Source organism: Morone saxatilis, unplaced genomic scaffold (assembly GCF_004916995.1).
Source record: "Morone saxatilis isolate NCDOM2014 unplaced genomic scaffold, NCSU_SB_2.0 Contig3, whole genome shotgun sequence".
NCBI classification, from domain to species: domain Eukaryota; kingdom Metazoa; phylum Chordata; class Actinopteri; family Moronidae; genus Morone; species Morone saxatilis.
This window is the reverse complement of record NW_023339873.1, coordinates 20,855,564-20,872,347: the sequence shown is the minus strand read 5'-3', so window position 1 is coordinate 20,872,347 and position 16,784 is coordinate 20,855,564. Positions and strand designations below refer to the sequence as shown.

Below are 16,784 nucleotides of genomic sequence, written 5' to 3'. Positions count from 1 at the left end.
TCCGACTATAGGCGACTGAAGTCCTATCGAATTGGGGTTACAAGAGGGTGAACCCGCTTCGTAATGCCTAGACCACCGGAAGAGTTGAAATGCCCCGACAGTGAATCTCATGCAGGCCGCGGCAAGTGTTAGAAAAGCCTACCACTGATCATAGTCGCCGACACTCGAAAACAGGTTTTCAGACGCACTCATATTCAATTGTTATTTATCAGTGATCAATCCGGCCATCTGCATAACAGAAGTTATCTCAGGACACTTTTCAAATAGAGCAGGTCTAGACCGAACTCCTTATAACATTTACAGAGACCCAACAGTACCACCATGAGCAATCAATACAAAAAGAAAGTTCCTCATAGGGGTTTTATACCAGTGTTGGTTGAAAAACAGTACACAACAGCAGTAGAGCACATATAAACTCTGACACCACCACACGTAAAGTAAAGCAATGGAATAAAAACAGCAACAAAGGACCTATTTGACAGAACAGGATGATCTGACACTTACAAAGTAAGGCACAAAGAAGCAGACCAGGCTTTGGTAAAAAGCATCCAGGACGGTGACCCAGAACATGTAGGGGACGTAGACCTGCAGAGAAACAGGATTCATACGTTAGTCCTTCTAGACACAGCCACATCAACAGGAATGACTCACTCTTCCCAGTGGGAAGAAGAGGAGACACGATGTCCATCTTTATACACAGTCTACGGTTGTAGGTTTCTGTTTGTGTGTGTATGTGTGTGTGTGCTGTCACCTTGGAAGTCTGTGCAGCCCGGTAGAGCTCAGGCAGCTCCATCAGAGTGTCTGCAGGCGTGTCTCGGTCCAGGACGCCGTAGATGAGAGGAGGGACGGAGGTGAAGAGCAAGTTGAAGAGGATGAGCACCCAGGAGTTGCTCATGACGCTCCCAGAGAAACCACAGAAGAACTGATACCAGAACAGCAGATTGACGTACATCTGCGGACACAGACGGACACACAGGCAGCGGTGAGGGCTGTTTGTTAATCGTTTGTTTGTTTGATTGATTGATCAGTGTTCCCCAAAGCCCAAGCTGGCTTCCTTAAATGTGTTGCAGCTCTACTCACCACATTCTTGTAGATGAAGTAGAGGATCATGTTTGCGAGGCGAGAGTAACACCAGTGGCCGTGGACCAGCAGCAGCTTACTGAGGTGTTTAAACCTGGAGATGGCAAAGTCACTGGACATCACAGCCTGGGGAACGATACAGTCACAAAAATATTAACACACAAGCAGAAACGTTTCAAAATGGGAGCCATGGCTCTGCTGATATGAAGAAATACATTAAAAAGAGTAAATAATCTGTGTTAGTTAGGCCCTGTTAGTTCATACTGGCAAGTGAAACCATAATGAGAGCAGTGTACAGTCTTTTATCAACAAGGTATATTTCAGTGCAAAACTTGCAGCCTATAAACAGTCCTTGTCTCAACTGGGCCAGCTCATAGAAATAAATAAATAAGGACAACATGATGTTGTTGTATGTTCATGTGTTTATGTTTCTCCCAATGACGTCACCAGCGCAAGATGGCAGCGGCCATATGCGGGATAACGTGGTGGTGGGCACTCACCTGCATGCCCTCCTGACCAGATATCCCGATGCCCACATCTGCCACCTGAATCATGCTGACGTCATTTGCTCCGTCACCTTAATGAACAAAAACTGCTTTAATTGTCCTCCATGTTTATGGTATGTACAAACCAAATCACAAACACTACCATAAAAGGTTTAACAGTAACTACTGCCCCTGTGCTTGGGCCTTGATTCCACCGGGCATGGCTCTGTAATGTTGTTACTAAAAAGCTGTTTTGGTCCGTCCTGCACATGGCTTGATGCACTACCAGTTTCAGAAGTTGAGCATTTTGCCTGCCAGATTTAATTCACTTGATTTTGATTTGAAATTGAAACTGAATTGAAAAAAATGTCATGAGAGATATATACACATTCTCTTGGAATTCTTTCAAATTATTCATTAACATGCCACACATGAAAAACTTCCTAGCAGTTTTCCTACAGGCTTTGAGTCACTTACCCACAGCCAGGGTCATGACGCTAAGCTGGTCCCGGACCAGCCGGACCACCTGGCTCTTTTGCAGCGGGGTGGACCTGCAGCAGATGACTGCGTTGCATCTGCAGCTCAGTTCCAGGAAGTCACTCTTCAGCTCCTCCTGCAGGGCCCATTCTAGTGTGTGGCCGTCTATGGCCAGAACAAAGCCAGCCGCGCTGCCCGAGGATGATTCCTCATGGTCCCCCGCTGCAGTCAGTACCGTCAAGCTGCCTTTGCCACTCTGCACTTCCAGTTTGAGCTGCTCGAGCAGAGGTGCACAGGCATCCTGATGGAAAAGAAATCCGATCTAGTACGGCTGTGTAGAGTTACAGTACATTTACTTTGTTGCATTTTAGGGGTCCTGATATTTTATTTTGTGATATTGTATCTTTGCATCTGTAAAAATCTGATGTATTTTATAATTATCAGTAGAGGCCCTGTGCCTTTATTGTTCAGAAATGTGACCAATAAGCCCAACAGCAGTGCTACCATCAATCAGCTGCTCACCTTGCTTCCACAGCTGGCTGTCAGCAGCTGGTCATTGGGACGGAGGAGTTTGCAGGCATAGGCGATGTTAATGGCCGTCTCCTTTTTGTCTCCTGTGAGGACCCAGACTTTGATCCCGGCCCTCTGGAGAGCTTCAATGGTCTCCGGGACCTCCTCCTGCAGTCTGTCTACAATCCCTGTGGTACCTGAACCCACACAGACACAGAGACACTGTAAGCACCCCCAGCTCATATAAGAGTGTTCCATGTGTGAGCTGCAGCGATGGTTCTCCTACCCAGCAGGGTGAGGTTGGTCTCCAGTCTCTGAGCGGACTCCAGCAGCAGCTCCTCTCTGTTCTCTATGCTGCTCTCTGCCAGCAGCTGTCTCTTCAGCCACACCTCATACTCCTCTTCCTCCAGAATCTGCTCCAGACACACAGAACACACAGCCACTCAGTAAAACACGCACACACACCTTCTTACATACAGGGGTGGACGTGATTCTAAAAGCAGGGAATAGAACAGAGTGTGTGTGGGCACTGCTCACACAGCTTTATGACTACACTTCATTAATGAGACAAGAGGAAAATAAGAGAAACATCTATGAGGGCACTGTGTTGTTACAGTGTTAGGAGAATGACTGTTAGCCTGTCTACGGCAAGTTCATCACCTAACAAAGTGTGCTAAAGACAGGGCTGGCTGGCAGAAGTAGGCTGTGTGAAACTTAATTTACAACTTTTACAACTATCATTCTTGGCTCTGATTGGTTGTTTTTGTTCAGGTCCGGTGGATTCTTGCAATTGCCGTTAGGAGCACTAGGAGTAGCCCGAGGAACCTGATTTCTTCACAGGTTATCTGTCTCATGTACTACTGTCAGGATATAGTGAAAGTTTCAGCAATAATGACAAAAGGTTATTTTTATAAAAATTACCTACTGCAGCTTTAATTTACCCAGTTAGATGTGAATATTTAAAAAGGAAAGGCGCGAGCATCAGAGAGGCATCGGGGAGAGACGCTGTACGGAGACGGAATATTTTCACATCTAACTCTGTTAATTACTGGTGATTGATGGTACAGTGGAAAGACAAACCAAGATGGTTTATTTTAGCTCAGCCCCCAACCCCCAACCTATCTGTAATTCCAGCTCTTGGCAAGTATTTTAAAAGACAGATTTGGGGGTGGAGAGGGCTGAGTGAAGTTGCTTTAATGAGCTGTCCTTTCAGTTAGAGCCACAGGACTTCATCATAGAAACTCATGTGATGAAAATGTGTATTTGGGATAAAAAAATTATTCTGTTTCAGCGTTACCTTTTTAGCAATGCACAGAGTCCGGAGTCCATCTCTGGCGTAACTGTCTAAATGTTTCTGGGTTTGTTCTCTGATGTGACTGTACATCTCCTGAGCCTGCTCTGCACCTGAACAGAACAGAATGACAGTGATACACAGTTATTATTACCATTATTGGTCTTTAGATCAGTCAGGAGACAAAGTTCTTCAGTCAGGGCTGTATGTCCAGATTCCTTCTGTTGATTACCTTTAGGTGTCTCGCTTAGGTCCATGATGACGGAGTCGGCTCCCTTGGTGTAAACCACCACCTGTCCTGAGAGTGGGTGGCGGACCACCACTGACATCCTCTTCCTGTTGGAGTCGAAGGGCAGGATGTGGAGCAGCTGGACGGCCAGAGAGCCAATTCCTGGCAGGTCTACCAGCAGGCTCTCTGCGGACCGTCCCCTCAGGGTGCAGTGGTACGCCTGGGCTGCGTGGACCAGAGCCGCCTCGTCCGGACTCTCTGCCTCATAAAGCAGCTCCTCATCAGAGTCACTCTCAGAGTCCACTTCTCTTATCACGTCCTCCTCTTCCTGCCTGGCCCCATTTGTCTTTGTGTCCTTGATATTATTATCCTCTGATTCCCTGTCCTCTGCCTGTCCAGCATCTCTTCCTTCCACTCTGGAGGATCCAGAGTCCAGTTTGCGCCTCAGGTTGGAGGTTTCCAGGTTGCTTTCTTGGCCTGCTTCTGATCCATCTGTGGTGCTGTTGGTAGGAGTTGAGAAGGTGAAGGAGCCGGTCTTCCCCCGGGCAAACAGCCTGCTGGTGAAGCTGCGAGGGCTGCCTTTGATCAGCGGAGGGGAGAGCGCTGAGAAAGGAGAGAAACTGAAGCGCTGGAACATCAGCTTGATTTCCTCCAGGGACTTGAGAGGTGTTCGTGCTTCAGGCACCTGCAGGGAAGATAAAGAGAAGAGATCATGGAGTCAGTTTCTGTACTCCTAAACTCAACTGCTCAGTCAGGAGTAGTTTTTTATTAAAATGCTAGTTTTAAAGGTTCACACATGAGATTTAAAACATTAATAAAGCAGCAAACAGCTATTTTTTATGTAAAGATACAGTGGAGTCAAGATGTCACTCCCTCTGCCTGTGTTGCTGTTGCAGCCTCTCTGTGGTTTGTTTCCATAGCCGGTCTGCTCCGTGTGCAGCTGACTATAGACTGAAACTTTTTATCATCTACACCGGTAAATTAAGGATTTATTTCGAGCTGATGATGACCAACAGTGGAAAAGACTAAGAGAGTTTTATTTTATTTCTGTCCCATTCAGGTTGCCACTCTTACAAATCATTTCCCAGGTAATTTTCAGAACATTTTCCAGCAGTATTTCTTACAGGACAGCACTTGCTTATAAATGGTTGTATTAGCTGCAGTTTCAGGCCAACTGACTACATTTATTTGGCCACAGCTCATAAGTAACAATATGAAAGTGTTCATTGCACGTACAATTGACATCACTGTGCACGTATTTATGAACCACAGTAAAAAGTAATTTGATCATTAATAGGTTGTATGCATGTAGATATGAGAATTTTGCCCGGGGCTCTGGAAAAATTAGACAATGCAAGTCAGTTCTGTTTTTGCATTTGGTAAACCTGCTTTAAAGTGTCATACAGCACATTCTGCCAACAGTTTCAAACAAAAAACACACTTAGGTTTACGTAGGCGACCTGAGTGAGGGGCTAAAATGTCAGGACAACAAATTATTTCCAGGATTTTGGTCATTTTAATCAATTTCCAAGTGTTTCAATGATTCGTGGGAACCCTGCCATTGTTTTGATCTGAAATGCTGGTGCTCTAGTGGACATCCAGTGAATTTTCTACAGCATTTAAGCTGAATGCATGACTTGGCAGCACTGATTTTAAAGAAGGACTTAGGAAGGAGGGTTCAATGTTTAGTGCCCTTGGACCAGACAAGTTTCATTGTTTTTTTGTATTGCCTTTCATTGATAGTGACAGCTGAAGACACACAGGAAAGGGGGACAGAGAGAGGGGATGACACGCAGCAACGCACCCGGCACATGGGACACCAGCTCCACCCACTGAGCCAACTGGGCACCCACATGTTTTATTGTTAACACAATATTTTTTATGTAGTCAGCTTTTTGCTTTCTCCTCACCTTTCCACATGCGAATGGAAATGCCCCTGGCCAGGTCCAGCAGTGTAACTCGACCAAAGTCATCCGTCACTCCGGCCAGCGTGTTGCAGGGGGACAGACAGATGGACTCGCCGTGGCGCCGAGAGTCTGGGAGACCAAATCTGGATGGAGGAGGTCAGATTCCAGAGAGAGGAAGATGAAAGAACATCAGGAAGCTTCATATTGTCAATATCACAAGGCCACAATAGGACTGCTGCATTTGTGTTGCAATATCACAACTGGTACCTGATCCCTAAGGGCGTAGGAGGCTCCACCTTGGGCTTCTGTTTCTGCACAGCCTCCTCCTCATTCTTATTCTTGTTCCAACCTAACCATCCACTGATTGGAAAACAGCATGAGAGAGAGATGAAAAGATGGATAACAGATACAGATAAAGTGAGCATGAAACAATTAAGATGATGAATCCATGTAAAGAGAGGATTGGGTAATAAAGGAGAGGAGGGGACTGACACTAGAAAGATAGTGAAAGAAGATTCGAGGGACGATGAAAGCAAACTTTCCTCCCGCATGGATGGCATTGAGCAGACTGGCTATAATTCAGAGTATTGATTGGGCTGCTTTGTGCTGTTAGAGCAGCAGAGGACAGTGCAGCATTCAGTCTTTAAGTGTGTGTGTCTGACAGGAATCACATGCACACACAGGCCCGCAGAAACAGTGGACAACCATTTTTGTCTTTTAAACAATGCACCCAACAAACTAAGATGTGGTTAATCAGTTTCATCCCGCTACTTTGGTATTATTAATCACACAGCTCGTTTTTGTGATTGTTTGTCTTGCTGTATGTTTCAGAAAAGTGCTATTTAAACATATTACAATGAGTTTTTAACTACTTATTAAGCTGTCTGTGTTTCATACTGATTAATCTATAGTTACAAGACCACCAGCAAGAAGACTGGCCATTTCTATATAATTATTCTTAATCCCTGCCACTGGGTCGGATTCGATTGAAATCCCCTTGAAGTCAATGAAACGAGGTGGTGGAAACACTACCGCTTTTGTCCACAGGGGCCGCCAGAATCAATACAAAAGGAAAGTTTCTTGTAGCTGCTTTAAGTAAAATTATGTAAATAATGCAGATAAACTTCCACACACACACACACACACACACACACACACACACACACCTGGCAGCATTGAAGAGGGCTGAGGTGAGTTTACTGGCCACAGCCAGAGCCACATGAGAAAGGAGAGGCTGGGAGCTTCCCTAAAGACAGACAGAGAGACACAACAAACTGATTTACTCTCCAAATTGCACCTACGTTGCCTGTACAGTCATTCATATTGGAAATAAGCAGCCTGACTTGCTCCAAACACTCACCTCTACAGCATAGTAAAAGCCTGTGTACGGCCCACCTCCCACAGTGACATACTGACTCATGGCGGGGGGACTGCCCTTGACAGAAGCATTAAATCCCCCCAGGATAGATGCATTCTTCATTTGGTCAAACACACACAGCGTCATAATTCCTGACAGCAGGAGAGATGGAGAGAGAACAGAGATGAACAGAAATATTGGAAAAGACAATGATAGGAATTAAAGCAGGGAATGCAGCACATGCATATGACGTTACAGCATAATACTTTTACTTTTTATTCATTATAATACATACACACATACAATACATTTTGCGCTTCCCCAGGAAGTTTTTCTTTCTGAAGTTATATGTACAATAAAAAATGCCAGAAAATGCCAAATTCGAGAATCACCTTTAATCACTTTAATCCTGTGATTTAAAATAGTCTCTTACCCACACTACTGTGGTCCATAATAGTGTCCATGTCCTGCAGACCCCACTTCTTATAGGCCAGGGGAGGAGGCTGGATCACATCACTACCTGCTGCTGCCGCTGGATGATGAGACCAGATGATGTACAGTTAGATTACTAAAAAGAGCCTTCATCATCTATTGCCTTTAGTGTGCCTTGGATTTAGCAACAGTTTTAACTGCAGCACTACTAGACGCTCAGCTGAAGCTTGGCTACTAACCTTCTAGACACTGTTTAAGGCTGTATGTGTGTGACAGTGGTAGTGTGTATGGTATGCCTCCATAGTACCTGAATGCTTTGTGGCAACCACTATCCACCCAGCCAGCAAAAAAAACACATTAGTTAACACACTGAAAAATACTAGAATATTTAGCACTAGAATTCCATGACATACCCCATATGCACATATACTGTAAATACTCACAGTTGGGTGCACACATACACACACAAGCAGTAGTACCTCTTGCAACCTGGTTCCTGCAGGCACGCAGAGACTGAAAGAGGCTGAAGCCATCGATGGTGACCAGAGCAGCAGGGTAGAGGATGCTCAACTCTTCATGCTGTGATAGGATCAAATCAATAATTAGACGTCTTTGGGATAGGGTAGGAACAAGTGAACCTTAGAATATTTGGTCATAGAAATAAGTTTTCCTAAGTTCAAGATTTAAAGGTCCAGTGTGTAACATTTAGGAGGATCTATTGTCAGAAATGGAATATATTGCATATATTCTGAACCCAACTTTCAGGCACAGCTCTGACAGGAGGTTCGGCGCTCGCATTACCTGCTCAGTTACTCCAGGATGACGAGGGATCTCATATGTGCGACACTTGAGCCTCAGTACAGGGTCCTCATGAAGCAGCTGGGCCAGGAGCAGAACCCCGCTCTGACGAGCAATAAATATAAATATAATTAATAATTAATAATATAAATATAGACCGTAGTGAATGGTTTCATTTTCCTTTGTCTGCTGATAACGATAAATAATAAAGTGAATTGTTGCACAGGCTATAAAAGTGTTGGAGTACACAAAAAGGAGAGATGACTGCGCTTTAGATTGATGAGGTACCTCTGTGTAGAAGCGGACGTAGCCAGAAGTGAAACCCACTACTACACACGTCCAGTCAGGCCGCCCAGTGGAGCTCCTACGCACACAAACATATACTGTAAAAGCAGCTATGATGACATATACACACACACAAACACACAAGCATTTTGCATGTTCACAGACATTTCATATATTTCCTATATAACTAATTCTTACCTCTTCTGGCTTGCCAGTGGTATACAGACAGAGCTGCTCACACACTCTCTGTGGTGAGAGAAACAGAGACAAAGTAAGATGCTGTGTCTGTAGTTCACTTAGATCATGTCCATTATCTCATGTTTCATTTGTTTAAGCCTTTTTCAAACAACCATACCTTTTCTTTATCATCTGTAGTTTTCCATGTCACTCTGAAATTTATTTTCATTCCTGCCTGTGCATTCCCTTAATTTCCTCATTCCCTCTAAAGTTAACCTAACGTGACTCTTACCCTTCGTCAGTGCTGAGGGTTCCAGTCCAAGACACAGCCAGGGTCATCTCTTCTCTGCCACTGTCATTTGAACGCCACTTAGCTGTAGGGATTATTAAACATTAACAGTAATATATAACTTCTCAGAGTGCTTAGATGTGTGTGTGTGTGTGTGTGTGTGTCTGAATGTCTGACCTGAGAGAAAGACAGCCTTCTGTTCACGGGCCACTACCAGCAGGTCGGAGCAGGGCGACAGGGACACTACACAGTCCTGCAGCCAGGGTCCACTCTGTCCTGTGGTCTCCTCTTCCACCTGCGGGGCAAAGAGGAAGGTTAGTGGGAGGGGATCTGCAAATGATGAGTGATAACCCCCATACAACACAGGGTAGGTCAAGTTTGCTTTTTGTCAGTTTATTTAGGGAATTTTCTATCGGTTTCTTGCAAATTTGAAATGTCCAATTCCCCTTTACTCCAGCTCAGGGTCTGGTGGTGGGTGAGGGATTTGCCCCTGTTCTTGTATAATAACTTTTAATCTTGCGTACAGTACTCTACCAGTCGCTTTGGCAGGAAATCAAGCCTCCATTAGATACTCTGCTCCAATACTACTCGCTGTTCTGAGTTCATTCCGTGACATTTTTCCAACATCATTTAACAATTCAAATACTTAAAGTGGTTTCACCTAGGGCTGCACAATATGGGAAACTCCCATTACCATTATTTTGACAGATTTTACGATTGTGATATCATTCAGGAGTAATGGGAATGATAACTTTTCCATCACTATTGTTTTTGGGGTCTGTACAAAACATGTTTTCTGGAGAACAAGATTTGTAGACAAGCGTATCTTTACAGAAACACAGTACTTGCTATTCTGTCTCACATTTTACCTTCATCAAAAATTGCAGCCTCTGAAATTTGAACACTGCACTCGGAAATTTTGCAATTTTAATTGAGTTTGCAGCACTAGTTTCAACTTTGATGAAAATAAAGGGTAATTATGGGACAATTGGGCAATAATCGTATAATTTAAGCAAACAATAGTGAAAAAAACTATTAATGTATACGGTACTTTTGTTAGCAGCTGAAGCAGTTTTGCAATGCTAGAAAAAGGACAATGTGAAAATAGACGATGAATACAAAAGGACAGACCGTTGTGGCAGAAGCGGCTTCCTCCTCTTTGTTATCACCACTGTCCCACGCTGACTCCCACTCAGAGGTTTCCCAAGACAGCTCATTTTCTGTAAGGGAAAAAGGAAACAGGGAATTCAATTACAATAGTTTTATTTTGACACCATGCTGACAGAGCAGCTTGTGCAGAGGTAAGATTTCCTAAGTGGTCGATGTCCCTTTTTCCCAAGTCTTGGATTCCTAAAGATCAGATCATTCCAATAAAAAGTTCATAGTTCCAGTAAAAGACCAAAGTGACTGATTGAGCTGTTATAGAGGAGTGAAATTACAGAGCAGTAAGTCACAGCAGTTCTGTGTGTGGACGTGTTAAAGCCATCTGTTAAAAATATTCACTGAACACAGACCTGCTAATATCATTCTACCAAACCATAAAAAAGGGTGGGTGGCTGACAGAGGTTGTGCTACAGGGCAACATCCTAAAAATATTCATAAGTGGGTGGGAGACAAAGTGACAGAACAAATCCACTGCAGTGGACTATTGCAGTGTGTGTGGTGGCCAACGTCACTTCACTACCACACTGAGGTGATGACACATTCTCGGTGTCTAAACGCATCAATATGAAATGAAGATGTGAGGCAACTGAGCACAGCGTCCTTTCTGTGTGTGTGTGTGTGTGTGTGTGTGTGTGTCTGTTCTCTTTGGCTGAGCATCCTGCAGTGATGTGTTCAGGTGCCTCATGTGGGATGACTCATAGCACAAAAGGCCCTTTTAGTGCCCTGCTGCTATTTCAGAGCAGATGAAGCTCACTTTAAAAAGGCCTTAGCATCAAACCACTTGCCTTTATTACAACAATCAGGCCATAGGAAACAGTTATAGTTTAGTTATTGATGCAATTCATATAAGATGCATTTTCTGTATATCTTATATACACATGATTTTATTTTGTATCGCACCTGAAAAAAAACACATAAACGAAAGACCTGCTATGCATTAGGAGGGAGGTTAAAGCTGCTATTTGCTGAAACGTTCACTATATCCTGACAGTGAAAACAAGCTGTGAAACAATCCACCGGGCCTGAATGAAAACAACCAATCAGAGCCAAGAAAGATAGCTGATTGGTAGTCAAATAACAGTGTTTTGGGTTGGCAGCTTGAGGCTGGAAATGAGACTCAAGAGTTAGCTGTCTGTCTCGGCTCTGATTGGTTGTTCTGTTCAGGCCCGGTGCAGTAGGAGGAGCCAGAGGAACCGGATTGTTTCACAGATTATCTGTCTCATGTACTGCTGTCAGGATAAAGTGAAAGTTTCAGCAGATATGACAAATATGTTTAGAAAATCTACCTAAATTGCTGCTGCAACTGATGTTGATTGTTTTCCATACTGTTACCTATAACCAAAAATGTAAGAGTAGCTCCAGACAAACTGGACTTGCAGCCATTAGCTACCTTGCCATAACGTTATTACGCAATATGCATAGTCCTTATCTTGGTTAGCAGTTACTTTGTTTACCTTAATGCAGTAGCTAGTTAGTTCCACAGGTAGCTACCAGGGCTACTGTCACTTCAGTTCTCGCTGTACGCTGCAGCATGCTAACTTAAGCCTCGTCTATCTAGCCCTGGTAACTTACCTGTTTGAGTCTTCTCCTCCGCTGGCTCGGTTTTCTGACTCTGGAACAAGTAGTCCCGGACAGTTTTGAGCTCTTGGAGCCGACAAAACTCCAATAAGCTGCAGGACATCTCTCTCCCGTCCCGTCAGGAGCCAAACTGACGGGGAATCAGCCAGTTAGCCTGCCTGCTAACAGTCCAGTCTTGGAAGATCAACGTAGCTGAGCACTTAGTCCGTTTGCAACTCCTGCTACCGTGTTAGCGTTATGACAGCGTGTTCACAAAGACAATACGTCTCACTTGTCTTCTAATGTCCCCTAGAAATCTATTAATACGAATCTAGTATTCTTATTTTTCCCAACATTTGCAGTTCCCACCCTCGCCCTGATGTGTTGATGACACACCGTTAGCATAATAACACTGGTATGCTTCCGGGTTAGAGCTCAGTCGAACATTTCAGAATAAAAGCAGAGTAAGATGTATTCATTTACACATAATAACTTAAATGACATGTCCTAATAATAATGAAGACACGTTTGTGTCCGTATATAAATAAAAAATGTTAAATCGAGAATATGATGACGATTTATTGGTATTTGAGAAAGTGTATTGCTATAGTTTTTTCGCCAGAGGGCGACAGAGGAACATTTTTCAGGTCTCTGGCTGGCTCTTGTGCCTCTTACTCCTCCCAGCTCTCATGTTTTGTTTAGTTTTACCCCCAATGCTCAACTCTACTTTTCTGTATTTGTACCAGAACTTTATTGTATATTTTTAAATTGTAGTTCAAAGGCATACAGTAGTCTTGTCTGCCACACTGTATGCAAACTCCATCATGTGTATAAGTTGCATTCACATATTCTAGTTGCTGCTTGGTGAACATTTGGAAAATAATATGATCAAACTTTTTTTTAAATTTTTTGTGGGTATATCGTAATTTTTAACTTCTTAATGTTTTTGTATATTGCTGCAGTATATAGCAACTGCATTTAGGGTATAGGTCTACTGCAGGAGCGCAGTACTGTATGTTAATGTAGGTTAATAGAGAAGGATGAAATCAGGTTTTTTTTAAACAACTGAGCGATTGATCACGCACTCATTATGCCATATAGGCCAGCACTGCTTGGAAGCAACTTCTTTAATATAATGACTGTTGAACATGGGGCGGAAAATGGCAGCTCTGGCAAAAAGGCTGACAAAATCTGGAAATTACCACCAATATTTTAGGGACATTTTCTTCCTATGATATTATAGGTGCCGGAAATATCTGACTGTAACGCCAAGTTTGCTCAGCTATCCCCAGCGATAACAAAATATATGCCACTGTACCACCAAACAAACAAAGAAATGCAAGCTTATTGCCAGCAGAAGGTGTTTTAGGTAAGATTTTTCCTTTAAATGACTGTGTACAGTTGCACAGAGTGATCCTACTTACTGCATAACTGGTTACGTTAAACAGGTCACAGTCTATTTAACTGTGTACAGTTGCCCTACATAGGCGATTTATTATCTCCCTTCACTCTATGAAGTAAAATGTTCAGTGTAAGTGTTCCTGAGGCCAAGACATTCCGAGTCTTGTGGGGTCAGAGGTCAAGGATACTACTTTCTTTCCTTTGTGAACATACTGTAGCGCATGTAGACCAGCTGTTAGTGGCATTGTTTAACGCTGCTCAGTGTCTTTTTTTCCATCCTTTCCTACGTTCTTTAAAAAGCAATGGGCGTGTTGCCAGTACACTTCCCACATCTTCATTAACAATTGCACCTAACATCCACACACACTCACTAACCTACAGTACAGTGCACGCACACATAAACACACAAATACAAATTCACCTCAGGGGGGTGCCCAAAAGTTTCCGGTCAGGAAGGCCAGACTCAGAAAGTCAGGAAACAATTGGGTGTCAGAAAGGTCCTTGGGCCCGTCTCAGTCACATTTCCCCCGTCCTGTGCCGTTGCTTATTGCGTCGGCCGTTTTACAGTCCACAGAAACAACTCTCCATCTGGTTCCCCCTCTTCCTTTGTTGACAAGGAAGTAGGCTGGCATCGTTCTGTCCCAGGATGAACGTGTTGTTGATACACAAAGAGAGATGGCATTGATTTATTCAGACACACCAAGCATTAAAAGGCCTTTTTGAGAATTAGAATAAACCATATAATATTTGTTATTGGCATGTAAGACACAATGGAGACCTGTACTGAGTGACTTGGATGCTGTGTGATGTGGCTTTAAGTGTGTTTGCCAACCAGACTTGAACGCTGCCCCACTGTAATCTCTTCACAAGTGCACTCGACGTCTGGGAAACACAAACTTTGAAGGAAGTAATGCAGTGTGAAAGACCGAGGTCGGCATGCTGGCTGGACTCCTTGTATAATCTGAAATGAATAGTACTCAGACACAAGCCCACACAGTCTGGAAACCCTGTAGGTCACTGGGAGTTCACCATTAGGCTTCTTGTCTTAAACTTACGGAAGATTAGATTAGATGTTTGAGTGTGATATGCTTATAGCATCATATAAAACAAATGTCATAACTGTGTTTGACTATTCTCACATGATATGGCAGGGTAATGTGTTAGCTTTGGCCCGTGGTGGCAGGCTGTGTTACGCCATTCAACATATATATGTAACATTTCAGCTGCTCATCGCACCAAGGGTTCATATTCTGCTCTGCTTCTTACATCTAGTGGAAATCATAGCCCTTCTGCATTCAAACATACAAGTAAATAGTGCCCTGATAAAGTCCTTTTGTGTTTGTATTTCATTTTGCAGCCGATTTCAGGTCAGTTAGGGTTCTAATGTCTTCTATTCAGACTTTTAGAAACCCAGAGAAGATATGTTTGGTCTGTTGTCTGCCATCAGGTCAATCACGTCAGTTGGCTAAAACATATAACACTTATGTAGTTTCAGAAGTTTAGTGTCGTCCGAAAATGTGCTATACATGACTGTAAGTGATCTGTGACATTAAATAATAACCTGGCCTTGTACTAAAGACAATGAAATTAAATGCTGTGGAATTATCTTTACAATTTATCCAATTTAAAACAATTTGTTGTAATAAAAAAGTTGTAAAGCATTAAATTCATCTTCACTCAGATGATACTGATGGATGTTCAAGTCTTCAAATAAACTTTTTATATGATGAATTTAGTATGTTAATATTATACCCACTTCAATAAATTCAGGTCTGTATATTAATACATGGAGGTTTTAAGGTGTAAAAGTTTTTTACTGTACTCCACTTCCTGTTTGAAATGTTTAGATTTTTGCTTGATGCACACAAAGTGCCCAACACCATGACACCAAAAATGCGGTTGCAGTGAACAAACATTTCATTTCATTACAAAGTCACAGATTATAGATTATTATACGGCTCAGTCTTACACAAAATATTCTGCCTTCTCTCCCAAGTTTGGCACAGAACGTTCACTACAGGAAAGGCAGACAGCTAGACAGGGCATCAAAACAGTGGCATTAAATCTACCAGTCCCCAGTCCTGAATGTGCTCCTGAACACAATATATATGCCTATTATGTTGGTTATACTTCACATAAGGTTCTACATTGTTACTATTCCTTATGAGACAACCAGTGCATTTTCATTGACTGACACTGATATATTTTCAATGTGCATTACCTTGTGCTGCTGGGTAGGCTACATTAGTATATATGTCCATAACTGCATACCAGTAAACTACTCACTTTAAAAGTGAAAAGCTTGCATGAAAATAATTTTTCTTTTTTTTTTCTTTTTGTATTTTAAAAAATAAATCAGCATATCCAGACCTGAATTTTTGCATTGCATTATGTGTGGAACACAGTTCTATGCAACCTTGTGAATAGCTTCAAGACAGTTAAGACGTAATATAGATCCAAAGGTCACACAGACATGTGGTAACTGTTTTATGACAAATAAAATCTGCTCTCTGAACTCTGCAGTGGAAGTTTCTAGGTGTTCAATAACAATATGTCACCAGTTTATGCGCCTGCTAAATTATACTGCAAGCCTTTCAGTGTCGTGTGGTTTTGGTGCAAGTTTCCAGAGTAGAAGAAGTCAACAAACTGAAACACACTTTTCTCAGAAGAACAAATGTCTTCTCTTACCCCCATCTAATCTCGCTCTTAAAATCCTGCAGCCATACAAAATCATCACTGCTGACGTTGTGGTAAAATGTGAGAGGTTATAAGTACTATGAAACTGAAGACACGGGACTCTGTGATCCTACTTTACCTGTGGGTATTGCAAAATGAGCATGAGGGCATTCACAACCACGACACAAATACACTGTAGCTCCCTTTTTGAGCGAGCCAACAGACTACACTGACTCTGAATCATCCTTTTGAGTCCCATCACAGAGAGTGACTGAGACTAGTTCAAGGCCAAATGCCAATTTTCTCTGTCCCAGGGCATCTCTCAAATCACACTTATTTTGATGATGAGAAGGACATTCATACAATTATGGGTTTTTGATGATAAGATTAGTCTTACATGCCCTCTTGTCCACATGTCCACTGTGATGTTTAGCACATAGTGCATATCTAGCCCATCCTGTTAGCCATAAAACTAATCTTTGCAGGACAAGCATAATATCTTTTTTGACATGGCTGGTACTCTTTGATGTCTTCAGAGTTGAGAGTGTTGTCATTTTTTTATTTGAGCATGGTTCAACATGGTGGCCTCTGTAGAAGAGGACCAGCTCCCTCTGTAGATACCTAAGATCATTCTAAGGTAACAAAAACAACGATTCTTATATTCAGGTG

General features: G+C 42.8%; 2 protein-coding genes across 3 annotated transcripts in view; both read right to left on the bottom strand.

Annotated features, from left to right (window-relative positions):
* rab3gap2 (RAB3 GTPase activating protein subunit 2 (non-catalytic)) overlaps positions 1 to 12,162 on the bottom strand; it is a 21,736-nt gene extending 9,574 nt beyond the window's left edge. For both annotated transcript variants that reach the window (XM_035673339.1, XM_035673340.1), the window contains exons 1-13: positions 12,054 to 12,162; positions 10,449 to 10,537; positions 9,495 to 9,612; positions 9,321 to 9,402; positions 9,050 to 9,097; positions 8,855 to 8,930; positions 8,570 to 8,671; positions 8,248 to 8,347; positions 7,770 to 7,868; positions 7,340 to 7,488; positions 7,146 to 7,225; positions 6,247 to 6,339; positions 5,983 to 6,122 (exon numbers count right to left, since the gene is read on the bottom strand). In XM_035673339.1, the coding sequence (XP_035529232.1) occupies positions 5,983 to 6,122; positions 6,247 to 6,339; positions 7,146 to 7,225; positions 7,340 to 7,488; positions 7,770 to 7,868; positions 8,248 to 8,347; positions 8,570 to 8,671; positions 8,855 to 8,930; positions 9,050 to 9,097; positions 9,321 to 9,402; positions 9,495 to 9,612; positions 10,449 to 10,537; positions 12,054 to 12,162 (1,285 nt within the window). The remainder of the gene's footprint in view (positions 1 to 5,982; positions 6,123 to 6,246; positions 6,340 to 7,145; positions 7,226 to 7,339; positions 7,489 to 7,769; positions 7,869 to 8,247; positions 8,348 to 8,569; positions 8,672 to 8,854; positions 8,931 to 9,049; positions 9,098 to 9,320; positions 9,403 to 9,494; positions 9,613 to 10,448; positions 10,538 to 12,053) is intronic.
* Positions 324 to 4,888, bottom strand: LOC118336674 (probable phospholipid-transporting ATPase VD). The gene is made up of 9 exons (XM_035673343.1): positions 4,076 to 4,888; positions 3,850 to 3,956; positions 2,839 to 2,965; positions 2,565 to 2,749; positions 2,043 to 2,343; positions 1,581 to 1,657; positions 1,081 to 1,206; positions 752 to 952; positions 324 to 585 (listed from the first exon to the last, which is right to left on the bottom strand). Exons 1-9 carry the CDS (start codon positions 4,707 to 4,709, stop codon positions 472 to 474), a joined length of 1,872 nt encoding a protein of 623 aa, XP_035529236.1. The 5' UTR covers positions 4,710 to 4,888; the 3' UTR covers positions 324 to 471.
* Positions 12,163 to 16,784: the final 4,622 nt, after the last annotated feature.

Coding starts and splice junctions, on each gene's coding strand:
- LOC118336674 (XM_035673343.1), bottom strand. CDS start 4,709: ATGTTCCAGCGCTTCAGTTTCTCTCCTTTCTCAGCGCTCTCCCCTCCG. Junction 2,750..2,838: donor GACCAACCTCACCCTGCTGG/GTAGGAGAACCA, acceptor GTGTGGGTTCAG/GTACCACAGGGATTGTAGAC. Junction 953..1,080: donor ACTTCATCTACAAGAATGTG/GTGAGTAGAGCT, acceptor CTGTGTCCGCAG/ATGTACGTCAATCTGCTGTT.